The 27,626-nt window shown below is 34.0% G+C and overlaps 3 protein-coding genes across 3 annotated transcripts in view; 1 reads left to right on the top strand and 2 right to left on the bottom strand.

Moving 5' to 3' along the window:
* The window catches only part of LOC123702223 (ATP-citrate synthase), a 92,017-nt gene extending 84,396 nt beyond the window's left edge, over positions 1–7,621 (bottom strand). Inside the window, exon 1 of the mRNA XM_045649909.1 lies at positions 7,477–7,621. The gene's annotated coding sequence lies outside the window, so the exon portion shown is untranslated. The remainder of the gene's footprint in view (positions 1–7,476) is intronic.
* A 2,441-nt stretch (positions 7,622–10,062) lies between these two features.
* On the top strand, positions 10,063–16,841 carry LOC123702219 (zinc finger protein 626-like). The gene is made up of 5 exons (XM_045649904.1): positions 10,063–10,352; positions 11,209–11,395; positions 12,142–12,286; positions 15,719–15,899; positions 16,675–16,841. The coding sequence occupies exons 1-5, from the start codon at positions 10,117–10,119 to the stop codon at positions 16,835–16,837; spliced, it is 912 nt and encodes a 303-aa protein (XP_045505860.1). The 5' UTR covers positions 10,063–10,116; the 3' UTR covers positions 16,838–16,841.
* A 3,186-nt stretch (positions 16,842–20,027) lies between these two features.
* On the bottom strand, positions 20,028–25,654 carry LOC123702218 (zinc finger protein 98-like). The gene is made up of 8 exons (XM_045649903.1): positions 25,524–25,654; positions 25,061–25,232; positions 24,012–24,153; positions 22,727–22,907; positions 22,259–22,445; positions 21,390–21,531; positions 20,369–20,549; positions 20,028–20,192 (listed from the first exon to the last, which is right to left on the bottom strand). Exons 2-8 carry the CDS (start codon positions 25,067–25,069, stop codon positions 20,048–20,050), a joined length of 987 nt encoding a protein of 328 aa, XP_045505859.1. The 5' UTR covers positions 25,070–25,232; positions 25,524–25,654; the 3' UTR covers positions 20,028–20,047.
* Between the last annotated feature and the right edge of the window lie 1,972 nt (positions 25,655–27,626).

Genomic DNA, 27,626 nt, shown 5'->3' with positions numbered 1-27,626 from the left:
TAATAAGATCATAAAGAAGTTTCACTTCTTACGTGTGTACACTAGTACACGCACACATTTTTTTTTTGAAAAATAAGGTCATTAAGAAGTTTCACTTCTTACATGTGTACAGTGTACACGCACACATTTTTTTTTGTAGATTGATTGAAGACTCTTTTCAGGTTCTCTCCCGAACGCTTAAACAATTTTTGCATTATTATCTAATTTCTGCCGGGTCTTCTGTCTATAATCAAATAATAACCTTCTGTAATTTGACGAATCAAAAGTGCTTCCAAACGATGTCTAGTTGATAAACCGTACCGTAGCCGTCGGTCTCAACTGCTTGAAGCGGTCCGTGACCCGTGTACGGCCGCTCTTATACCTACTCTCATCTAAATTCATAAGTAGAGATACGCCCTGAGTCTTGCAATTTAGTGTGGTGCTTAACTTTTCCCTAAGCTTCTGATCTAATTTTTCTCTCGCTAAGATGACCCATCTTAAGTGTGCTTGACCTTAGTTTGCGTGGCCTTATAGCCAGATGGATAAGTCGTCCAATTTCCACCTGCCTAAACGCATACTCTAAACTCCTAACACCTAACCTATTTTCCTTCCATCAAAGTGACCCATTCCATACCTACGCGTGCCAACTTCATGGCCGGAGATAAGGCCAATGTCACAGCAATGACAGTGCGTCCTCTGAGATGTGTGCACCCTAACCCCACTTGTTTATACAACGCTGACGTTTCGCACTGACCCGATGTTGTTGCGTAAGCACAGCTTCCGCGTTTCTTGTCACCCCATAGTGATTTTATATGGGGTAATTCTATTAATACCTTTCACAAACTTTTGCCTTTACACTAATAGTATGAAGGCGAAAGGATGGAAGAGGAAGGATGGATGTATGTTCGTTACTCTATGATGAAAAAAAAAAACTACATCAGAATAAACCTGTGGAATAAACACATGAGCTATATAAATTCTTGATTGATTGATTATACTCGCGGGCGATTACGATAGCAATACAAATATGAGCCTTTGAAAAGGGGCTTATAAATCTATAGTAGTCCGTCCCGGTTTCCCCGGGTAGACTTGTTTTATGTTGTTATATTTAAATTTTAATATTTATTTTTATAGCATTCAAATAATTTATAAATGAGAAATATTTAAAGTCCTATTCCTTATTGAAAAAGACCCGTCTTTTTTGCGAAAGCGAATTTTTCGAAAGTCCCATCCAAGAGTCAAATCCCAATAAAAGAGGAGACAAAAGTCATTTATCCTTTCAGCCGTTCCTGTGTTATTAGTTATTTTGTTATTAACACGACTTCTTTATTTAGACATATAAATTACGATCAGATTTATTTATTTGTTCGTGCAAAAATTCATCGAAGTTGTTATCATTCTCGAAGTTGTTTTCACCAGCAGGGGCCGTATTGTACCTCTTATTTCCAGACAGATTACAACGTGAATTCAACTGACTGGCAAATTCATATTACGATCGCAATAACCAGCCATGGTTAAATTCATATTATACCACTTGGGGCCGCCCCGGCTTCGCCCGTGGTACCTACATGTTTACGTTTTTTTTTCATAAAAACTATCCTATCTCTCAAGTTGGATCGAACTGCACATTGTGTGCGAATTTTATTATAATCGGTTAAGTGGTTTAGGAGTCCATTGAGGACAAACATTGTGACACGAGATTTATAAATATATTAAGATAATTATGCGTGGCTGACACACTACACGGCGTAATCTGTCTGGAAATAAGAGGTCACAATACGGCCCCAGGTAGCTTCTTAATCTTTAATTTAATTTAATTAATTATTAATTGAACTACTAATGAATTAACGCGACTTTTAAACCGCTAAACTATTTGATTTGGAATAAATTTTTAACGAATGAATATTTGCTATTGTTTTACATAATATTATACAGGAAAAAGCATCATCAATTACTTGCGTGTGACGTTGTGTTATTGTAAAATTAATTTGAGGAAATCGATTGTTTTTGTATATTATTATTATTTTAATAAGGATAAATTTATATTTGTCCTATTAATTGTGTCGTATAGTAGCAGCAATTTCTGCAACATTAGAGCCAGCATAAAAAATTGCTAATAAATTGCGCAAGAATAACCTCCCAAAACTATTGAAGAAGGTATACTTTCAAACAGTATTGCTAACTAGCTGAGCCCCGCGGTGTAACCCGCATTGCTCCGCTCCTGTTGGTCTTAGCGTGCGTGATGATATATAGCCTATAGCTTTCCGTGGTATAGAAATTGTATTGTAATGGTATAGAAATTTTATAAAGCTGAAGAGTTTGTTTGTTTGTTTGAACGCGCTGATCTTAGGAAACACTGGTCCGATTTGAAAAATTATTCATCGAGGAAGGCTATACATATATCATCACGCTAAAACCAACAGGAGCGGCGTAATGCGGGTAAAACCGCAGGGCACACCTAGTTAACAATATTTAATTGTTAAATGATAAATGAAATAAGTGTAGGAATGCTAATATACTTTTGCACACTCTTTTCGCACTATAGCAAGTGTCGTGAGAATGTCATGTGACGCTCGCCTAGCCCCCTGCCAACGTTCCGCGCGATAACGAACTTGATTCAAATAATAAGACTGAGAAAAAAAAACAAAAGTTTACTCTCTATTGCATCATAATTGTGAAAAGATGTTTTTCATTGTATGTATGTGTAATTCAAATTCAAATTTCTTTATTTGCAGAATGTAGATTTACAGAGATGTTATGTTATGTTAATATACTATTTATGTTGAGAAATTCATCTTATTTATAAATTAAAGACTTTTTCAGCCCCGACTTCGCCAGTGGTATATTTACGTTCTCTCTACATAAGAACCAGCCTCGTACTTCAAGGAATATTATAAAAAAAGAATTAACGTAATCGGTTCAGCCGTTCTCTAGTTGTAATTCATGTTTTAGTCTCTTTCATACAAAAACATTTGACTGACCGATTGGCTTGGTTGGTGGGCTGGTGGCCCTGCCTTCCAAGCCAGAGGTTGTGGGTTCGATTCCCACCCCGGGCAAATATTTGTGTGATGAACATAGATGTTTGCTCTGTGTCTGGGTGTTAACTATCTATATAAGTTAAAAATTATTTAAATGTATGTTTATCAGCCATCTGGTTTCCATAACACAAGCGGAAGCTTAGTATGGGATCAGATCGTGCGGTGTGTGAAAAATTGTCCTGAAATATGTATATGTATTTTCATACATAAACCAAAAGTGGTTTATGGTAAAGACCAAAGGCACGAAATCATCCTGCAAACAGAATCTATTCTGAGAGTAGAGTGTTTTGAAAAAATCCGAATTTGAATGGCTTTTGTAAACAATATTTATGATTGCTTTGTACATAACTTTAAACAAACAACATTATAGACGTCAACCACATTGAACACTTAGTTGTATCTTCCTTCCTTCCTTGTAATAACTATTGGTTGTGTTAGAAATCCCTCATCCAAAATGAATCTAAACATATAAAACTCAAAGGTGACTGACTAGTGATCTATCAATGCACAGCCCAAACCACTGAACGGATTGGGCTGAAATTTGACATACAGGTAGATGATAGGACGTAGGCATCCCCTTAGGAAGGATTTTAATCAATTCAACCTCCAAGAATATAAAATGGGGGACGAAAGAATGTAGCATGAAAATTTATCTTTTCCTTGCAAGCTGAGCTGCAGGCAACATAATTTAATATTTTTTTCATGTGGGTAATCTCCATATAATTAAATGCCTAATATTTAATGTTATTTTTGTTAAAAAAAAATATATATATATATATATTTATACCGAAACACACATTTACTTGTATTTATTCGAAATGAGATTTAAATAATCTTTATTTGTGATAATAACATTAAACTTCCTAATTACATAAAAAATCAATTATTTTATGTACATTTGCACTATTGAAAAAAGGTATATCGTCAGGGTGGGTAGTAATAAACAGGGATGATATTAACAACTAACAAGAAATTTTTCAATAATTGGTCCGATTAATTTCAAAATGTTTGATTTGGATCTATAAAATGAAATATTATTTACAGTTGTAAAAGAAGAGTTATCTGGAATTAGTTGTGCCCCGCGGTTTTACCCGCGGTGCTTCGTTCGTATTGGTTTTAACGTGATGATATATATAGCCTATAGCCTTCCTCGATAAATGGGATATATAACACTGGAACAATTTTTCAAATCACTGCTGTAGTTCCTGAGATTAGCGAACGAAGAACAAACAAACTCTTCAGCTTTACAATATTAATATAGATTTTATTTTTAAATTTTAAATCACCCTTGTTAACAATTACCCGGATTGTCCTTACTTTAATTTTAATTTTTTTAGCACTTAATTCTTTACACAACTTACTGTTGTTTTAGTATTATTGTTTATTTCATTTATCTATACAAATATTATAAAGAGGAAAGGTTTGATTTTTTGTTTGTTTGTTTGTATGAATTGAATAGGCTCCGAAACTACTTGGCAGATTTGAAAAATTCTTTCACCATTCGAAAGCTACATTATCCACGAGTAACATAGGCTAGGTTTTATCCCTGAAATCCCACGGGAACGGGAACTATGCGGGTTTTTCTTTGAAAACGCGGGCGAAGCCGCGGGCGGAAAGCTAGTTTTCAATAATAAACCAGAATTTTGTCATCTTTTGACGTAAAAAATACGTAAAGAATTTCTTATTGGCATAGAAAATTTCGTCATACATTTTGGAACGTTATTAAAAAAAATTAAAAACATAATAGATTACGATTCCGCAATCTCGGTATTGCCTTTGTGAATCAATTATTTACAATAGCTTAAGGGCCCTTAGTAGGTGAACACGGCAAAATGGACTGTTTTCTATGAGCTATAATTGAAAATATTGAAGTTTTTTCGCACTGGAATTTCTAATATGTATTACAGAACGTATGTGTGATGGGATGACTGTTTCCAAAACACGATTGGAAAAATTTTGCTCGATAAAAAAAAATCCTGAAGTTACCTCTAAAATATCATATAAATGCTCATTACAACCGTATTTTACGATAATAATTCGTATAAAATCACAAATACATAGGTATTTACCTTGTCGATTTCGTGACTGTTTTAGATTTTGAAAATACTAAATATTTTCATTCATTTTTGATAAAAATGTGAATGGCGCTTACGATTTTTAGCTTCGAGCACGTTGATTCCATACTAAACGCGGACATTGAGATAATATTAATATGGAGCAGACACCACGAACAAAATCTGTGCGCCAAGCGCGGCGGCGCGGCGCGCGCGAATGACGGCTAGACAGTCATAGATTATGCGATGTCACTGACTCACCGCTATAGAGGCGACACTTTGTTTCATTCTGTCTATTTTATTGGGTGCCACTCCTTACATGCACGTTGACTTGAAATTTTCTTTGTACTTACTTAATATTTATTTTAGGTATAAACTGACTTTACTACGCGGGGCTAACAATATCTGGCATATAATATAGGATGATGTAAATAGTGACGTCATATGGAATAATTTAATTTTTTCGTGTTTTAGGTTCAGTCAGGGCTATGGGAAGTTTTATTCCTTACAAATTGAGCCTTTTTTAGAAAAAAAAAAAATAATTTTTCCCTTTCTTCACGGCCCAGACATGGAAACCTTGAATAGAAAAAATATTAATTACTTATCTCTGAACTAGCGGTCCGCCCCGGCTTCGCCCGTGGCACAATATTTCGCAATAAAAAGTAGCCTATGTTCTTTCTCAGGGTCTTAAGATTGTCTGTGCCAAAGGAGAATGCCCATGAAAGTATGGACCACAGTACAGTGTTGCGTCAATGCCAGAGTGGTTTTGGAGGGTTCTTCGATATTCCAAAGATTTTTACCAATTGATTTTTGTGTGATAAAAACAGGGGTTTTCAAGATATTGAGAAAAATGGGAAATAACCTCAAAACTTAAATAACCCCTATTTAGTTAGGTTTATGTGTGATTTAGGTAACATTTTATCGTCCAAAGGTTATTTTTCGATTTACATATTTAATCTATGCGTAGAGCTTATGCTTTCAGACAAAGTCTATCTGTTCATCGGCTAGTGTAGGTAGGCACCAGAAATCTTCCGGGACGGATTTCAAGAAAACCTAAATATATACTTAAAAAATGCCAATTGAGTTTTTATTCGGTTTACATGTTGTTGTTGTTGTTGTTTGAATCATTTTTTCACTACATATTCGAAGAAAGAAACAAATAAGAAATAACTGGTTACCTACCAAGCTATGTCATAATAATATTTTTTTTTTATATATATACATATTTATATTATTTTACTTCACTATCTTTGTTAAAACAACCTATAGTGTATAAACAATACCCTATAGAGTGATTTTATGTTAATTGATTTTTTTTGTAATTCAATGAAAACAATAATCGATATTAATACATTTAGCTATTTACCATAGTAAATGTAATAAGTTACCGCTTGGTTACCGTGGTAACCGGTAATGGACACTAAATGTTATAATAACGGATCTAAACAATTACATGTCTTATTAGATTTTACAAAACATTCCCTGTTCAAAATATATTTTCCGATGGTAAGAAGGCCTCTAAATTGCCGAGATTTTTTTTAATAGTATTGTTGTCTTGATGCATGAGAAAAACCAGTACCAAAAATGGGCATTCTCCTTTCATCAAAATCGGTCCAGTAGTTTATGAGCCAATTACAAGCAAACAAACAAACAAAGTTTTCCTATTTATAATATTAGTGCAGATAAATAAATAATAATTCAATTATACGTTCAAGTCAGTAGCTTATACAATATCAATTAAAAACTTGATTAAAATCAATTAACAAAAAAAAATTGGTGATTGAGTAATTGATTTTCATATTTCATGATTTCACCTTTTTTCAATTAACAACCAGTCTATGCTTTTCTAAATATGTAAAATTATTATTTTATACTATAAAAATATACGCCAGCAAATATTACTAACAACACTTATTTCATGCCCAATGTCATATCTTAAATTTTTAATCTATGACAAAATGTCGCCCGCCAAAAATTTTGCTCTAACTAAGTTTTAAAAATTATTATCTAGTTACTTACTGATGAAAAGTTATTCCTTTGCACTTTTCCGTATTCTTTGTATTATTTGTGCAATATCGTAACACACACGTAGGCATATTTGATGCGTTTCACTTTAAAACAAATAAAAAATGAGCGTGACGTTCGCGCCAAAGAGCGAGCAAGCGACTGAGTGCAGTTACGCCACATGACGTATGTTGAGTGGAACATAAGTGATGTAGGCGGTATCGACTCCATATTAATATTATCTCAATGAACGCGGACCCCCTCACCGCTTACCTCAGACCCGAATAGCTGAATTTTCGCTGACCGCCTAACCCCCCTTAAGTATAATCAAGGAAGATAACATTTTATCATAAATCGAGCCGCTTCAACAATATAACCTATAAATGTTTATTTTTTCTTACCTCACAAATCGCCGGTTCGTCCAAGAGGCACAGAAAACACTTAATTTAACTGTTTCGTGGTAGTTTTAATTAATTTATCACCAATTTATATTAGCCTGTGATATTAGCGAAAGCCAACTTTCCCGGTTGGCCGCTACACATATGACGTTTGTCGTTTTCAATGTTTAGGCTGCATACACACAATCATCCGCGAAATACTCAATCTGTGCTTTTATCGATTTTGTTGTGGGTACAAGACGTTGTGGCCGGTTGGTAGCCTCAGGGTGGCTTTTTTTACAAACTCGAACAAACAAAGTAGGTACCAAACACACCAAAATTTATTGAAATCTAAAATATTTTATTTGTTATATAAGATGAATTATTCTATAAAGATAAAACATAAGTTATTTCTAAATAATGTGTATATAAAATTTAAATCATAGCTTTTTAGTATGTCATTCAAGCAAATTTTGCAACTCGTTTAAAAGGTCAAGGATCAAGCTATTGTATGACTAAATTAACAATCAAATTATCTAATTTTAAAGCCACGGGAACACATGGGGCGGTGGGCCGCGCGCCGTTTGCGTTCACCGTTGACCTTTGTTATGATCACAGGTTATGATGGCAGTCAATAAGATAGAAAATTGAAAGAGTGTTCATTAAATTGCTAAAGACTTCTTTGAATTAACTCCTAATCACAGAAGTCATTATCTAATGATTTAGAGACACATTGAGAGCTTGTAGCGAACTGTAGCGAACAGTCGTAATATGTAATGCATTTCATGTTAAATTGAGAAACATAATTGGCTTAATTTATTTCTAAATTTTGTTTTGTTCTAGATAGAAAATATTTATTTATTAATTGTTTTTTATTTATACCTATAAATTAAATTTCAGATAATTTATTAATTTTGCCTTGATCCACATGCCAATAAAAAAATTTATCAAATGTTTTATCTTTATAAATAATTTATAAATAATTTGAAAGATTTTATCTGAATAAAGGGAAAATAAATATCGACGTTGCATTTAGTCATTTTGACGAGACCGTCATGATCATTTGATATCATACACATTTTGTTTCTGAAAGATTGCGTTAATTTCATTTACTTTATATAATATAGTTACATGATTTAATTTTAAAGAAAATAAGTGCAAAATTCAGTTCAAATTGACACTCCCAAGTGCTAAGATTTTTTGCAAAGGGAAAACTAAACTCCAAGCGCTTACAACACCTAAAATTTGACATTTTGTGTATTACTTTAAGATTGCGACTGAAGGACTTGTATCCATGGTTATGAATAAATTATAAAAAAAAGACATTTTGTGTCAAGGTACCTACTCAATTTTGTTCTGTGATTTTGTTTCAAAAATATTTTGATCGACGTGACGTGTGTAGGTGTACTTTCAAAAACAAAGTTTGAACTATTCCACTACGATTTATTTTAGTTCTAAGTATTTATTTATATGAATCACAATTCTATTCAATGAGAATACATAAGAAGAGGATCATAATAATTAAATCAATCTAATAAGAATCTAACCGACTTTAAAACTACCGCTCACTGAATAAAAAATAAAAAAAAAACTATGGCACTGCTTGAAGGCATCTACACAGATATTAATTTAGAGAAAGCATGTAGAATTTGTCTAAATGAAACACAAAACATGACGTGTAATATATTCGACAGTGAATCAAATGATATTGTAGAAAAAATTCAATTCTGTTCTGGTATATTGGTAAGTAATTTTATTTTTTTTTAAAGTGAAACTTTTATTACATCGTCTCAAACTTTTTGGTCTGTGTAGCGCATGTCGCGTGACGCACGATACGTACGATAATTATCGTACAAATACGATAATTTTTAGTTAAATGTGTGAAAAAAAGTTTCACTTTTACCGTGGTTTCATAAAACCACACAACATTTTATTTTATACGGGCGGGTTTTTTATAGAAACTAGCTGATTAATTGCTCTGTGGGGTCTGCCAGTACATTGTGAGGACTTAGTAGCATGAATCCTTACAACTTACAACATCTTGAAGGTATACAATTTATACAAGACGTACATAATATGTGGAACAGCAGGTTGACCTGACAAACTTAGGTAAAAAAACCTCCCATGAGGCGGGATTCGAAACCGCATCTTTCACCTTAGGTGACACAGGTTTATCAAATTCAGTTTGTAATTTTGTTAGTGGGAATTGTTTCTAAAGTAAAAATTATAGCACAGAAATCAGTCAAATTCAAATCAATATGAAACATATTGCTTTTGCCTTAGAATATATAAAAAAACAAGGACTTGTTATTATACAAGGTTGATATGAATGGATGAATGGTGCTCCAAAGCAATAAGGCATTTTGTGTATGTGCAATGTGTAATAAAGTGTTTTTTATGTATTTATCTTTACTTATATTATAAAGCTGAAGAGTTTGTGTGTTTGTTTGAACATGCTAATCTCAGGAATTACTGGTCCCATTTAAATATTATTTCGGTGTTAGATAGCCCATTTATCAAGGAAGGTTATAGGCTATATATTATCATCACACCAATACGAGCAGAACAACGCAGGTGAAACCGCAGGACACAACTAGTTATTTATATAAAATGTAATATTTTCAGTTCAATCAAGATGCACGACTGTCCAACCTTGCCTGTGAAATGTGCCTCACAAATCTGTCCATTGCACACAATTTCAAAAGAACATGCATATTGAGTGAGGAGAGATTGAAGAATTATTTAAAAATTAAAATAGAAAAAGATTATTATGAAGATATAGCAATATTAGATGATAATATAGAAAATGATAGTTTAAAACAAGAGTCGGAAGAAGTAAGAGAGATTTGTGATAGAGTAGAAGTGAGAAGGAGTAAACGGAGTATATCTAAAAATTTGAAGTGAGTATAAATCTTCTAAAATACTAGTTTTAGCATTTGTCTTTCATCCTATGGTTTAGAGATGAAATTAACTTATTAATACAGCCTACTTATAATCAAACTGTGTGTGTTGACACATTACAATTTTGACTGACCGGTTGGCTTAAGCTGGCTACTCATCTACCTGCAGCAGGGGCAATATTGGAATTGCACCCTTAATTGGCTCCTTAATTGTGATGTGTATAGGCAAGCAGGGGCAATTTAGGGAACAACTGAAATTGCTCCGAATTGCCATGCAACCCAGATGGTTCCAATATCGCCCCTGCGGCAGGTATGTGAGTAGCCGGCTTTAGTTGGTAGTGATTCTGCCTTCCAAGCCAGAGGTTGTGGTTCAATTCCCACCCAGCGCAAATATTTGTGTGATGACCGATGTTTGCTCTGTGTCTGTGTGCTAATTATCTGTATAAGTATTTATTTAAAATTATATAGTTATGCATGTTTATCAGCCATCTAGTTTCCATAACACAAGCGGAAGCTTAGTATGGGATCAGATCGTGCGGTGTGTGTAAAATACGCGCGTAAAATCAATCATATGACAATACTATATGTGTGTGTGTGTGTGTTTGTGTGACTTGTGTGTGTGTGTGACACAGCTAGTATATATATACTAGCTGTGTTGGAGTGTTTGATATATAATTTTTAGATATTTCCCGTTTTAATTTTATAAACTTATTATTGTCATTTTACGCATAAGGTAAAGGGCTTTCGAAATTAAAGTTTTTTGGTATCTGCAATAGTTGTGTAATAATCGCCTGTGCACACTTAACGATTACACCCTTTATATATAAATAATAAATCAATTTTTTTCTCATTACAGTGAAAACAAAGAAGTGATTGTGTCTAAAAAGAAGTCATACCGCAAAAAGAGCACAGAGCCTCGGAAATTAAAAAAATTAAAATTCAGAAGACTATTCTGCGAAACATGCAATATTGCGTTTAAAACGAGAGAGCAGTCGGAGGCACATAAAAAAGAGTTCCATAAAGAAACGTCTTGTATTTGTGAGGTGAGGTAATTTGGCAGTTCATTATTATAACAATATGCTAGCTTTCCATCTGCGGTTTCGTCCGAATTATTTATCTGTCTAAAACCTAATAAATTATATCACTACATAGTATAAAACAAAGTCGCCTTTTCTGTTCCTATGTCCCTATGTATGTTTAAATCTTTAAAACTACGCAACAGATTTTTTAAAGATAGAGTGATTCAAGAGGAAGATTTTAGCATATAATTTACTAGCTGTTCCCCGCGGTTTCACCCGCATTGCTCCGCTCCTGTTGGTCTTAGCGTGATGATACTAATGGGCTATTTAACACCGAAACGAAAAGAATTTTTCAAATAGGACCAGTAGTTTCTGAGATTTGCGCGTTCAAACTAACAAACAAACAAACAATTAATGTATAGTATAGATTAGGCTTTAGACAATGCGAAGCCGCGAGCAAGATTTGTTAATTATTATTAGTGCTTATGTCATTGCTCAACATTTTATAGCAATGCTTTGAGACATTTTTATTATTTTATTTGTGTTGTGTTAAATGAAACTTCTTTATCGGGGTTGGAAAAAAATTTATTGTAACATTTTTTCGTTACGCGCCATCTTTTTCTTATCCCTACCACGCGTGATTCGACGTAGTTATTCCTGTAAAGTTGCATATCGTAAATTATTTTTTAAAAAAATAACGTCATAAAGAAGTTTCACGTGTGTACACTAACTAGTACACGCACACATTTTTTTTTCTCTACCACCATCAGTTCTGCGGCAAAGTGTTACCAAACCGCTCGGCCATGTACACGCACACCCGGCTCCACTTGCCCGCGAGCCACAAGTGCGAGCATTGCTCCTACTGCACGCCGCTCAAGTCCGATCTGAAGAAGCACATGTATATTATACATACTGGTGCGTTTATGATATCTTTAGTTAATATATTATGAATAAAAAATATTAATTCTACTTATATACCTCTTTGATTTACCAGTGAGCCGAACTAATTTAGTACGTCAAGCACCATTGCCTCGAATGTGTGCAGCATATAACCAATTTGTCACTTCTATACCGGACCTTGATATATTCTTTGGATCTCTTGCACAATACAAACATAAAATTATTAATTTCTTGATTAATAATAATTTGTAAAACGATTAATAATAATTTTATAAATACTTAATTATAGATAACACTAATAAAAAATAAATATTTATATTGTAATATAATTAATTATCTGTTATGTTCATAAATAATTCTATTTAATTTATAAATGCTGTGTACACCTTTTATTGATAAGTACATAATATTAATTAATTAATAATGTTAATTATATCAATGTCAAATGTATTTATTGTTGGTGTGCCTAATTAAAATAAATAAATAAATAAATATAAGGCGTTTGCCCAGCAGTGGGACAGCCATGGCTGAATAATCTACACTAATATTATAAAGAGGAAAACTTTGTGTTTGTTTGATTGTAATGAATAGGCTCATAAACTACTGGACCGATTTTAAAATTTTTTTCACCATTCGAAAGCTACATTATCCACGAGTAACATAGGCTAGGTTGTATCCCGGAAATCCCACGGGAACGGGAACTATGCGGGTTTTTCTTTGAAAACGCGGGCGAAGCCGCAGGCGGAAAGCTAGTGATCTATACTTCTATACTAATATTATAAAGAGGTAAGGTTTGTAATTATGTATGTATGTATGGTTTTCACGCATAAACTACTGGACCGATTTTGATGAAATTTGGCACAGACAATCTTAAGACCCTGAGAAAGAACATAGCCTACCTTTTATTGCCAAATATGTACCACGGGCGAAGCTGGGGCGGACCGTTAGTATAATATAATACTAGCTGTGCTCCGCGGTTTTACCCGCAGTGCTCCACTCCGGGTGGTCTTAGCGTGATGATATAATTATAGCCTTCCTCGATAAATGGGCTATATGTATAACACCGAAAGAATTTTTCAAATCGGACCAGAAGTTCCTGAGAATAGCGCGTTCAAACAAACAAACTCTTCAGCTTATAATATTTGTATAGATTAATCCTACTTAATATTATAAATGCGAAAGTTTGTGATAATGGATAGATGGATGTTTGTTACTCCTTCACACAAGAACTACTGACCCAATTTACAATGAAATTTGGTATGTAGGTAGCTGAAGACCCAGAATAAGACATAAGTTACTTTTTATCCCGGAAATACCACAGGAAGGGAAACTATGCGGGTATTTCTTTGAAAACGCGGGCGAAGCCACGATTAACTCGGAAATATAAATTCCGATAGATGGCGATCTTTGGATTTGACTTTGTAATTTTATTATGTTTCTAATTGAGTAGTTTTTGTTGATATGACATAACAAAACAAAAAATAATATTTCTCCTTATAATTTATAGTTTACTAGCTTTCCGCCCGCGGCTTCGCCCGCGTAGCCAAAGTAAATCACGCATAGTTCCCGTTCCCGTGGGATGTCCGGTTAAAACCTATTTTATGTCTTTATAGATAGGGAGGCGAATAGGGGAATTTTCTGCAATACTCGAGCGTGGCAGTTTAAGATATGAGAGATACCTTAGACCTAATAGAACAACCTTGTAAACTATTTAGCTCTATATGTAGTGACGCGCGCCTACGATAGACGATCAGATTAGTAAAAAAAAATCGATATATTGAAATACTCGAGCGCGTCAGATTAAGATATTGGGGGTTGATTTTAGTGTTTTAAGACTAAATTTAACTAATCTGACTATAAGTCCTTGACGCCGCCGAGTTATAGGGTCGCGAACTTGTAAAAAAAAAAACGTTAATCCGGCATTCTCGAGCGCGATTGTTTTTATTTTTATTTTGAAGAATATAATCTAAAACTTACTAAAACTACAAAATCTGCCGGTTTCCGCATGACCGGAAGTCTGGAGGAGCCATTTCGTCTTCCCAAAAACGCGTTGCAGCATATAAGTCGCGAACTTTACTTTTTCCAAAAAAGAAGTTTAAATAAACAAAAAAGGTAATTTTATTTTCCAAAAAAGGTCTCTTTTCATTTTTGTCCATAATTAAATTTTTTTTTACATGAAGCATCATAAAAACTCAAACTCCCGGTATTTTGAGTACATCTCGAAAACTGAGGGTGTTAAGAAAAATTGATATGAAATAACGATGATAAAAAAAAAACCCACAAACCTTTTTCGGTCAGATTAAGAGAACCCACCAACATTTTTGTCAGATTAAGAAAATATGCTTTCAGGATACCGAGATAAACCTCCCCTATGAAAATCTGACGCGCTCGAGTATTTCAAAAGGACTTTTTTTTTCTGCATTTTCAAAAATTCATCGTAACTTATCGTCACGCCGTAATCGTCAGTTTTTTTAAGGGGAGCTTCCTTGGGGCCTAATTAACACCCCTTCCGAAAATCTGACCATTGTTATCAGAGGCACTTGGGGCATACGTAGTATGAATATCTGACGCGCTCGAGAATGCCCAAGTTACTGTTTTTTTTTACATTTTTGAAAATCCGTACACGCCAAACCCACCGCTAAAATGGTTTTTACCATAGAAGCTTTTCTTTTCAAAATTATTTTATCTTTCGATTTTGATAAGTCTCGGCGACGCCGTTGAATTACGCCATTTAGCTACCTCGCCTCCCTATCTATTACTAAGATCCTAAATAAATGTATTTTAAACAATTGTACCAAGTTTGATCCAAATTAGTTCAGCGGTTTAGGCGTGAAGAACAGACTGGCAGAATTATTTTCGCATTTATAATATTAGTAGATATAGTTTATAGGTAGTTCTTATTTGATTAATTCAATTCATTAATAAATAAAAAACATTGCCTTTTATTTCCACAATAAAATATTTAGGGGCTGACAAGACCAAATTTAACAGTGTTTGCGCTCTCGTTTACTCCCATACAATTGGATAGTGTGCGCAAACGAGAGCGCAATATCACTGTTACTGGGCGGGGCCAGGTCGTATAAGAAAATAATTGATATTAGTGATTTATACATAGAAAAAAATAAAATGAATGCCTCCTTAGTACAGTGGTTGACGCGTGAGCGTAGAACCGAGGGGTCCTGGGTTCGATTCCCGGTGGAGACGAAGAAAAAATAATGTCTCGGTCTGGCAGGACACAGAAGGCTGATCACCTACTTGTCCCTAAAGAAAATCGATCAGTGAAACAGATGTATGCATAATGCATCTGCCCCTTACCCCACTAGGGGACACGGGTCTTTACTTTTTATACATAGAAAAAAAGAAAATAAATAAAGTTATCTATTTATTCTTAGTTAAATAGCTAATACATAGTTTTTATTTATTTATTTTTTATTCAATTCATTGCAGACATCAAACTCTACCAATGCAGCGAGTGCCCACGCTCGTTCAAAACATCATCAAATATGAAACAGCACATCATAATACACCATAAACAGATACGCAAATATGCTTGCACAATGTGCGACAAGAGATTTTATGATTCCTCGAAACTACAGAGACACACGGATTCACATAATTCAGTTAGACGGTGAGTTTTAACAACTACTAAAATCGGTCAAGTTAGAAAGGAGGAGTTTGGTTACAAACATTGTTAAAGAAGAATCTATAATATAAAAATGAATCGCAAAATGTGTTGGTAAGCGCATAACTCGAGAACAACTGAACCGATTTCGTTAATTCTTTTTTTATTACATTTCTTGAAGTACGAGGATGGTTCTTATATAGAGAAAACGTAAACATGTACCACGGGCGAAGCCGGGGCGGACCGCTAGTTTTTTATAAATTTTTTTTTATATATTAAGTAACATATAATTTATTAATAATTAATATCTATTGAGGCCACTAGATTTAATTTAATTTTTCATATAGTAATACCTAATTCTTTCACTCTTATAATATTTTAAATTCTTATTTGTCTATGGACCAACTTTCAATATATAATAATTATTCAGACGTCAATGTGACATATATCATCTACTAGCTGTTCCCCGCGGTTTCACCGCTCCTGTTGATCTAAGCGTGATGATATATAGCCTATAGCCTTCCTCAATGAATGGGCTATCTAAAGAACCACTACCGAAAGAATTTTTCAAATCGGACCAGTAGTTCCAGAGATTAGCGCGTTCAAACAAACAAACTCTTCAGTTTTATAATATTAGTATTGATTATATTTTATTTCCATGTCCATGGCTTCAATTTTTTCTGTTTTCAAGTTTTTCTATGGCCCAAATATTTTTGCGAAGTGTACCTTTTTTTCGACGAATGTGTAAAATGTCTAATTTATGTCTATGGTTTTTTTTCAGGCATAAATGTGACATTTGTCAAGCGCAATTCACGCGGCGCTGTCATTGGAAGCGACATCTGTCGAAACAGCATGATATTATAATTCCGAGACAGAGACCGGGAAGACAGAAGATGAATGCAGTTATTGAAAAATTTTGTACGAATAACAATAAAAATGTATGATTGCTGTTGGTTTTTTAATTTGCGAAATTATTTAATACTAGCTTCCGCCCGCGACTCCGTCCGCGCGGAAAAGTTAAGATTTATTTATTTATTTATTTTATTTTCCGGGATAAGTATCCTATTTTATGCCCAGGATAATAAAGTATAATTATACCAAGTTTCATCGAAATCGAACCGTTAGTTTTCACGTGATGCCTGAACATACAGACAGACAGACAAAAATTTTTTTAATCACATATTTGGATTTGGTATCGATCCAGTAACACCCCCTGCTATTTATTTTTTCAATATTTTCAATGTACAGAATCGACCCTTCTACAGATTTATTATATGTATAGATGAATGAAAAGAGCATGTGTGCCAAGCACACGTGTCAGAAGTGAAACTTCTTACCAAAATCGTCGCCTTACTCCATGACGTGACGGTATAACCATGACGCGCCTAAAGATTTTCTGTTCAGAAAATTGAGCTTTATTTGTGAAGTTATTTCTATATCTACAATCTACATGGAATCAACATCAAAATGAATTTCCTGTTACGGTTTTTTTACTGTGATCACAACGCGTGTTGAGATATACATATTTTAAAATATTATTATTTTAGCAGATGATACATACAAAATTGATTCAGTATTTTTGAAGATTTTTATGAGTACTTATTCCATAAAAGATACATTAATGATTAAGCAATAGCAAATTATCGAAGATTTTATTAGAAGATTTTGGCTATTCTCAATTTTCAACATAATGTTCGACGTGACGACGCACGAACGTTCGCAAGGTATGCGCTGTTAAACAAAATGGCCTTAGTGGCTGGGAGAACTGACATCTTATTTTTTACTGTATATTTTAAAACATGTGTGAAAATCATCCATGAGAAAATACGTGAAGTAAGTACAGTTGAACCCTTATCACCTGATATCTGGAAATTGGCCCAGTGACCAAACTCTCAAAATAATAAAAAAGTCATCGAGATAAATGAAATTCCATAAAGATGAGTAATGAGCTTCAGCCATAGAAATCTAAATAACAAGACACTAGAAGTTGTAAGCGCGCGTGACCTAGTCGCCACTCAGGTGACTCTCAAGCCACCAGTGCGTTCATCGCTTTTCAGTGCCCTGTGCGCCAACGACACCTATACATGCCAAGAAACAGATCATAGATAAATACAAAATAAACATATTAAACCTTTACTTTTACGTGTTTTATTTATACAGTTTATGAACTGAATCCCCAGTTATTACATAAATATACACAGTAAACAAAATTGCCAAGTAGTTATTCAAATATTTGATGACAAAAAATAACTTAATTAATGGTTAAAACAGCATGTTCTCTCGCGCCAATGACATGTATACGTGCCTACTAGTGATGTAGTGTAATATTCAAGTAACTTCATTAAAATTTCAGCGAAATTACTCTAATTCGCTTAATTTTTGTAATAACTACAAAAAAAATATATAAGCTTAGTCACTGAGAAAAAAGGTAAATACTACATTCTTTGGTATAATACCATATTGTCTATATTGTGGATATTGTTGATTTGAATATTTTCCTTTTCGCCAATCATGCGCATCCCTAGCACAGTATCGATATGCAATCCCTTCTGCGCCATTGACATGAATAGATGTCGGACTGGTGACGTCGTAAGCGCGTGCCGTGTTGTTAAGTGCGGAAAGTTGTAAAAATATTTTATCGAGAAGGTATCTACCAATATTATAATCAAATAAGTACAAGGCTATTAATGAGCATAATAATTATATAGATAGGTAGGTAAATACAAGGCTGTTAATGAACATAATGATTATATACAATTGTTGATTTTTTATTATTTTTTATTTTATCGTCACAAACACAATGTATGCGTTCTAGCATAATATTTATTGTCCATGTAATGATAAAAATTCGCTTAGGTCCAAAATGTATAAATATCTCTAAAAATCTGTAGGTACTTACCTATTTAGCAGTTTTCAAAATTTATTACCTAATAAGTCTAATCAGTGCCTTTATTAGAATATTCTTATGATACAAATTGTCGCTATGTCATATCAAAATATGGTAATTGACCTAAATAGGTACCTACATATAATTAGTATTTGTAATAACTCAAGTATTAAACCAAATGATTGGAAAATAAATATGTTATATGTTATATATAATAGTTTTAATGCAATTCCCTTTATTTGAAGGTAATAGTTGTTTTGATATTTACAAATAAACACTCCACAATAATACCTATAGTTCATATAAACTTAATAAATAAACTCGATAAGTTATAATAATATACAGCTACACATCCCTAATCAGAAGCGAGAGATTATAAAAAAAAGGATGGTTGCCCGCGCCATTGGCATGTATACATGCCAATGGGGCGTAACTGATAGAGAATAGTGCTGTAACTTGCTGCAATTTTATATGTATTTTTGTATCTCAAAAGGTTGATTTTTTTGTTGATAGTTGCTATAAATGTGGTCTTAAGTTTTTACAGTAGGAGATGAGGTTAAATGAATATTATTTTTGTGTTATAAGCTGTTTATTCAAATATTCAGACGTGAATTATTATGTTTATCGATAACATTTTGGACTCCCTACTATTTTCAAGGTTATCTCATTGAATTTGTGGCTTGGCGTGGAGGGCACGGCGATGCGTTTTTGCTCTGGCGGTCAAAAGGTTAATATTAAAGATTTACAAGTAATTCGAATGTCACCATAGAACTCTAAATAACAGTAAATGTCACAGTCGATCGTTTCTAATATCAAGTTTTACACAAATTTCAACCTTATTTGTATGTGTTTAGGTTCAAAGTTATATTTATTATTTATTAAAAATTAACGCCCTCTAGTGTAGAAAATCCGAATTTTTCGTAGGTATTTGTATTTTTGTGAGCAAAAAGAAACAAAACATCTCATGAACCTGGGGATGTTATTCTAAAATAAACCGTAAAATCGTAAGTTGGTTAGTTACATAATAAAATGATTAGTTTTCACTAAAATCAAGCTGTCCAATAAAAGACATAGTTTACTCGTGGTAGCTATTTAGCTATCGGTTTAAATGTCTTGATTTTGGCGACTGTGGTCTGTGGTTTTCGTACTAATTATGACATTATAGCAGTTCTAGTGTCTTTATTTAGCTTTCTATGGCTACAGCTTCAAAAATATGTTACGTTTTAGGTAAAATAAAGCACTTTAAATAAAATATGCAAATGTTTTATTATTTACAGAGATTTTCAATAACTTCATTAATTTTCCGTTTTCCGCGCCTTGGTTTCGGCAGAATGATACCATGCTGCTTCAATATATGCTTCGTCAAATAAGTGCGCTTTGCGAACAACGTTCGACAGACGTCACATTGATGCCTGCAAAAAAAGTAATCTACACTAATAAAGTAATAATATAAAGCTAAAGAGATTTTTTGTTTGTTTGAACGCTCTTATCTCAGGAACAACTGGTCCGATTTGTAAAATTCTTTCGGTGTTAGATAGCGATAGCCCATTTATTATCTCTATATCTATATAATATTAAAAAAACTCACCGTTTAATCGATTCATGTGCATCCATATGACTTTGTAATCTGGACATGGAGTAATATCCCTTGTCGCACTTAGTGCAAAAATATTTGGGTGTTTTTTCGTGATTCACCTGGACGTGATGTTTCAATGTTGATGCTGTTTTGAACGAGAGGGGGCACTCTTTGCACTTGTAGTGTTTGACGTCTGTAAGAATTACAATTTGAAAATTTTTTTTTTGTAGTTAACATGATTTTTCTGCCTACGACTTCAATATATAATTAATAAAGATTTCGACAAAACAGGTAAAGCCACGGGCGGAAGGTTAGTTTAATAATAATAAAAGGAAATATGTATGGGCATATTATTTGCTTACCCACATAGTTAAAGGAAAACCCATTTGTTATTTTCGGGATAAAACCTATTCTATATTCTCTATCAGTTCTAAAATTATTATCTGTGTAACAAATTTCATCGTCATCGGTTTAATGGTTTCGGCGGTAAAAGAGAGAAGGGAGGGAGGGAGCTTTATAATATTAGTATGTGAAGTCCCATGTCCCCTAGTGGGGTAAGGGACAGATGCATTATACATCTGTTTCACTGATCGATTTTCTTTAGGGACAAGTAGGTGATCAGCCTTCTGTGTCCTGCCAGACTGAGACATTTTTTTTCTTCGTCTCCACCGGGAATCGAACCCAGAACCCCTCGGTGCTACTCTCACGCGTCAACCACTGTACCAAGGAGGCGGTCAGCTTTATAATATTAGTATAGTATAAAGAGTATTCAACTATTCAGCCGGTTGCAGAGCTTGACCGACCATCAGTGCGTATGTCGGTCGCGCTTGTCATATGTATGGAAATTCATAAAACCGTTCATAGCTAGACCGACCATACGCACGCGTATTGTCATGCGCATTAGTGTCATAGTCATACAATTGTTGATGCGTATCGTCAGGACCGACGGTACGCACTGACGGTCGGTCAAGCTCTGCAACCAGCCTTAGTAATAGTATGATACTAGATTATTACAGTAAGCTAAATCACGCACCAGAATGTGTGTACATGTGCTTCTTCAGATCAGACTTGAGCGACGTGCAGTAGGAGCAATGCTCGCACTTGAGGCTCGCCGGTCTATGGATAAGCTTGTGCGTGGTTATAGCTGCACGGCGGGAAAATAGTTTGCCGCACACCTGATATAAAATATGATATTATACAGGGTGTCCCAAGAAGTATTGATATACTGAAGCCAGGAGGTAGAGGGCTATACACACCACAGGACCTAGACCTAGAGGGTACCCGAGCAGATAGAGAATAGATATATAAATGGCGTCCGCTCGCATGCGTTCTCGCTCACTCTCTATCGCTGTTACACTCACACAGTAAAGACTGCACAAAAATATAATTAAAATTATATTTTTTAATTTATATACTATATACTTATTTACTACCGCTACTTACCGCCATTTTAAGATCTATTTTCTATCTGATCAGGTTATATGTATAGCATTTTCTTGTGTTTGATTGTTCCCGAGTATGATACAATTAGAAATTAAAGATTTTAAACATCAATATTATAACATTGGCTAGGAAGTTCTGTCAAACCTTTCCACAGATTAGCCGGAACAAACAGACAGACAATAATTATTGTAATAACTGCGTTAAAAACAACCGACTTCAAACTTGCACTTGCAAAATTTACAAATACCTACAGTAAAAAAAAAAAAAAAAAAAATACCGGCCGAATTGATAACCTCCTCCTTTTTTTTGAAGTCGGTTAAAAAAAAATTTTGGTATATACAGTGTGGAAATTTCCGATGGGCCCTGGAGGAAAAGTACTTGAAATACTCAAGATAGAAAAATTTGCTGATAGGAAACATTTCTTTATTTATAATTTTGATATAGATATTATCGACTCACCTCACACATATACCCAGAATCTTTACGTTTATGATTTTTATGAAACTCCTTCTTATGTGCAACCAAGAGATCTTTTGCTTCAAATTGAATGTTGCATCTTGCACAGTAGCTCCATCTTTCCTTCCAAGACCGAGTATATTTTTTTTTGCATGATGTTTTTGATTTGACAACCACCCCATTATTTTCGCTGTAATGCGAAAACAGATTTTAAATCTATACTAATATACTAATAATATTATAAAGCTGAAGAGTTTGTACGTGTCAGAACTGAAACTTCTTTGTCAAAGTTCAAAGATACCAAAATCGTCGCCTTACTCCATGACTTGACTGTATTGCACTGACGCGCCCTTGAAATTTTACTCTCAACGCGCCTAAAGAAGTTTCACTTCATGTTCGTAACCATGCTGCTCCTGTAGAGCTTGACCGATTTCGATAAAATTTTTATGTGAGATAGTTAAAAAAACTCACCGTTTAATCGATTCATGTCCATCCATGTGAGTTTGTAATCTGAACAACGAGTAATATCCCTTGTCGCATTTAGTGCAAGGATATTTGGGTGTTTTTTCGTGCTGCACCTGGACATGATGTTTCAATGTTGATGCTGTTTTGAACGAGAGGGGGCACTCTTTGCACTTGTAGTGTTTGACGTCTGTAAGAATTACAATTTGAATTTTTTTTTTTTGTAGTTAACATGATTTTTCTGTTTACGGCTTAACGCTTTTACGCCCGCTTTCTCTAAAAAGATTTGAGATTTAAACTATCCTATCTGTCAAGTTGGATCGAACTGCATATAGTGTGCGAATTTTTATTATAATCGGTTAAGTGGTTTAGGAGTTCATTGAGGACACACATTGTGACACGAGATTTATATAATATACTAGCTTACCGCCCGCGGCTTCGCCCGCTTTCTCTAAAACGATTTGAGATTTAAACTATCCTATCCCCCAAGTTGGATCGAACTGCACATGGTGTGCGAATTTTATTATAATCGGTTAAATTGTTTAGGAGTCCATTGAGGACAAACATTGTGACACGAGATTTATAAGATTAAGATTTCGACAACACAGGTAAAGCCACGGGCGGAAGGTTAGTTTAATAATAATAAAAGAAAATATGTTTGGGCATAATATTTATTTTCGGGATAAAACCTATTCTATATTCTCTATCAGATCTAAAATTATCTGTGTAACAAATTTCATCGTCATCGGTTTAGTGGTTTCGGCGTGAAGAGATAGAGAGAAGGAGGGAGGGAGAGAGAGAGGAGGGAGGGAGAGAGAGAGAAGGAGTCCCATGTAAGGGGCAGATGCATTATACATCTGTTTCACTGATCGATTTTCTTTAGGGACAAGTAGGTGATCAGCCTTCTGTGTCCAGCTCCAGCCAGACAGAGACATTTTTTTTTCTTTGTCTCCACCGGGAATCGAACCCAGAACCCCTCGGTGCTACTCTCACGCGTCAACCACTGTACCAAGGAGGCGGTCAGCTTTATAATATTTTATATTAGTATAGTATAAAGAGTATTAGGCTGGTTGCAGAGCTTGACCGACCATCAGTGCGTATGTCGGTCGCGCTTGTCATATGTATGGAAATTCATAAAACCGTTCATAGCTAGACCGACCATACGCACGCGTATTGTCATGCGCATTAGTGTCATAGTCATACAATTGTTGATGCGTATCGTCAGGACCGACGGTACGCACTGACGGTCGGTCAAGCTCTGCAACCAGCCTTAGTGTAATAATCTATCACGCACTAGAATGTGTGTACATGTGCTCCTTAAGATCGGCCTTGAGCGACGTGCAGTAGGAGCAATGCTCGCACTTGAAGCTCGCCGGTCTATGGATAAGCTTGTGCGTGGTTATAGTTGCACGGCGGGAAAATAGTTTGCCGCAAACCTGATATAAAATATGATATTATACAGGGTGTCCCAAGAAGTATGGATATACTGAAGCCAGGAGATCCACACTCCATCGCTGTTACTCTCACACAGTAAAGACTGCACAAAAATATTATTAATTTATATATTATATAATTATAATTAAAATCAGTTAGGATTCGCTTTTTGATCTACTTGACGCACTCCGAGTCATCGTTAAATTCGTTCCGTTAATTAATAAATTCCCTGTTATTTTGTTGTTTTCGTTGATATTGTTGAGTTTGATTGTTATTTGATAGCTTAACGTTTGATTGTTATTTGTTAGCGCAACGTTTGATTGTTATTTATTTTCGTTAAGTTTTTGTTTTCAAATTCCAGTGTTTTAAGTACCCTTGCTCCTTATTTATTTTATAAATATTTTTTGACATTATTTTCACTATTATTGGTAATATTAAAAAATAATTAAATATTATTTCCCACTTAATACATGTGTTTTATGGGCACCGATCCCTTTAACTTTCCAAATGGAGGAACCAAACCAAAAAAAAAAAAATGTTTGAGAAGTTATTTGTCCACCATACCATAAGTACCCTCCGCCATTTTCAGATCTATTTTCTATCTGATCGGGTTATATGTATAGCATTTTCTTGTGTTTGATTGTTCCCGAGTATGATACAATTAGAAATGAAAGATTTTAAACATCAATATTATAACATTGGCTAGGAAGTTCTGTCCAGCCCTTTCCACAGATTAGCCGGAACAAATAGACAGACAATAATTATTGTAAAAAAAAATTTTGGTATATACAGTGTGGAAATTTCCGATGGGACCTGGAGGGAAAGTACTCGAAATACTCAAGATAGAAAAGTTTGCTGATAGGAAGCATTCCTCTAATTATATTTTTGATATAGATATTATCAACTCACGTCACACATATACCCAGTATCTTTATGAAACTCCTTCTTATGTGCAACCAAAAGATCTCTTGCTTCAAATTGAATGTTGCATCTTGCACAGTAGCTCCATCTTTCCTTCCAAGACCGAGTATATTTTTTTTTGCATGATGTTTTTGATTTGACAACCACACCTTTATTTTCGCTGTAATGTGAAAACACATTTTAAATCTATAGATACTAATAATATTAAAAAACTGAAGAGTTTGTTTGTTTGTTTGAATGCGCTACTCTCAGGAACTTCAGGTCCGATTTGGAAAATTCTTTCGGTGTTAGATAGCCCATTTATCGAGGAAGGCTATAGGCTATATATCATTGTAACAGACAGCGGAGTTTAATTGTAACAGTAGTATTTGCGAGAAAGAGTAACAAACATACATACACATACATCCATCCTCACAAACTTTCACATTTATAATATTAGTAGGATACTCACTTAAGCTTTTTAGTCTTAGATATAATCCGTTTACTCTTTCTATCTTCTTCTCTATTACAAGGAATCTCTTTCTCTTCTTTTATCTCTTTTACAATATTAGACAAATCATCATTATCTATATTATCATCATTATCTATATTATTATCAATATTATCATCATTATCTATATTTACATCATTATCTATATTATCATCATTATCTATATTATTATCAATATTATCTATATTATCATCATTATCTATATTATCATCATTATCTATATTATTATCTATATTATCATCATTATCTATATTATCATCATTATCTATATTATCATCATTATTTATATTATCATCATCATTATCTATATTATCATTGCTTGCTAAACTATCTTCATAATCTTTTTCTATAACAGTGTTTAAATGTGTCTTCAATCTTTCTTCACTCCATATGCATGATACTTTAAATTTGTAAGCAATGGATAGATTTGTGAGGCACATTTCACAGATGAGGTTGGACAGATGTGCTTCTTTTTTAAACTGTAAATATTTAAAAATATATTTTGAAAAAAGCTTTATTGCCAACAAAAACTAAGACTACCTTAACTTAAAAAGTACACAGATATCAGGCAATTGGAACAGACTCGGCCATGCTGTGGGCTAACCCCCGAACAGCGCTGATTTTCAGTCTGCCCGCGTATTTTGTATCAATATATAAAGCTGAAGAGTTTGTTTAACACTAATCTCAGGAGCCACACATCAATTAGAAAAATTATTGAAGTGAAACTTCTTTAGCCTCTTGAGATCAAGATCGCGCGAATACCGTCAGGCCGTGGATTAAGGGACAATTTTGGCATCTTTGAAACTTGCCACAGAAGTTTCACTTCTGACATGAATGCTTGCCGTGGACATTCATGAAAAAAATTTCACTGTTAGATTGTCCATTTATTGAGGAAGGATATAATATGTAGGCAATATCAACACACTTAGAATAACAGGAGCAGAGCACTGCGGGTAAAACTATGGGACACAGTTAATAATATAAAGAAGGCAATATTGTAATGTAACAATATATATGTATATGTGTGTGTTTAATTTGGGACTGTGTCAATTTCATTCATATTGCAATAACTGAATTCAATAAATATTAAATTGTAATTCATACCACTACATGAAAAGGATCTACTGAATGTCAGACTATCACCGGATCATCTAGTTTCTGTATGTTCTAACTTAAGAGTCAAATTTATGTAGGTAGGTACTTTTAGTAAATTTACTAACCAAAACTCCAGAACAAAATTGAATTTTTTGTATAATTTCATCTGATTTACTGTCAAATATATTGCACGCAATGATATTTTATGTATAGATACGTTATATACTCACAATATATCCAAAAAAAATGCTTCATATTCAGTGTCAGGCACACACAAATACAAGTTTCATTTTACTTAATTTATTACATTGACAGACTGTATAAGAGAGATGGCTATAATAAAATGATATAAACAAAAAAGACAAAGATAGTATGTCACTTCCGCGCAGGTGTAAGCAAAAGTCATAAGAATTCACCAATTAAATATAAATAAACAAATAGTTGCCATGGCAATTGGCATAGACTAACGACACAGAAGGTTCAATGTTATAGATGTTTCGTTTCCTGCACACGTAAACAAATGTGACAATTTCATTTACTATTTAATTATTATTATGAAGTTTTATTAAAATGAAAAAAACTTTTTTGGAGATATAACTGTATTAAGCATTTATTACTAGCTGTGGTGTTCGTTTTCGGTCATCATCATTTCACCCGATAAACACCCACTGCTGAGCATAGTCCTCCTTATAGAACTCCATACGGACCGATCTTACGCTATTCGTTTCAAGGCAGTTCCCGGAACCCGTACAAGGTCATCACTCCAACTTGTAGGATATAATAATTAGTGGTGCCTAGATGAAAAAAAGTATGAAATAAAAGAAAAGGATGAAAGATAAGCCTTTTTTATCTAAAACACAAATAAAATTTATGTTCAATAGCTATTTACAGAAAAGCAAATAGCATTTTGCGTCAGTAGCGATAATCTTTTCTTTAATGTATACGTATATTCAACATCATTTTTGCCAT

The sequence above is a fragment of the Colias croceus genome, chromosome 23, assembly GCF_905220415.1.
Source record: "Colias croceus chromosome 23, ilColCroc2.1".
In the NCBI taxonomy this organism is placed as follows: domain Eukaryota; kingdom Metazoa; phylum Arthropoda; class Insecta; order Lepidoptera; family Pieridae; genus Colias; species Colias croceus.
The sequence above is the reverse complement of the archived record's forward strand: the minus strand, read 5'-3'. Positions and strand labels throughout refer to the sequence as shown.

Excerpts from the sequence above, each read along its gene's own strand:
- LOC123702219 (XM_045649904.1), top strand. The coding sequence starts at position 10,117 with ATGTGCCTCACAAATCTGTCCATTGCACACAATTTCAAAAGAACATGC. Across the intron at positions 10,353-11,208 it reads AGTATATCTAAAAATTTGAA|TGAAAACAAAGAAGTGATTG; the intron begins GTGAGTATAAAT and ends TTCTCATTACAG. Across the intron at positions 11,396-12,141 it reads AAACGTCTTGTATTTGTGAG|TTCTGCGGCAAAGTGTTACC; the intron begins GTGAGGTAATTT and ends TACCACCATCAG.
- LOC123702218 (XM_045649903.1), bottom strand. Across the intron at positions 22,446-22,726 it reads GGACATGAATCGATTAAACG|CGAAAATAATGGGGTGGTTG; the intron begins GTGAGTTTTTTT and ends TTCGCATTACAG. Across the intron at positions 20,193-20,368 it reads GCACATGAATCGATTAAACG|GCATCAATGTGACGTCTGTC; the intron begins GTGAGTTTTTTT and ends CTTTTTTTGCAG.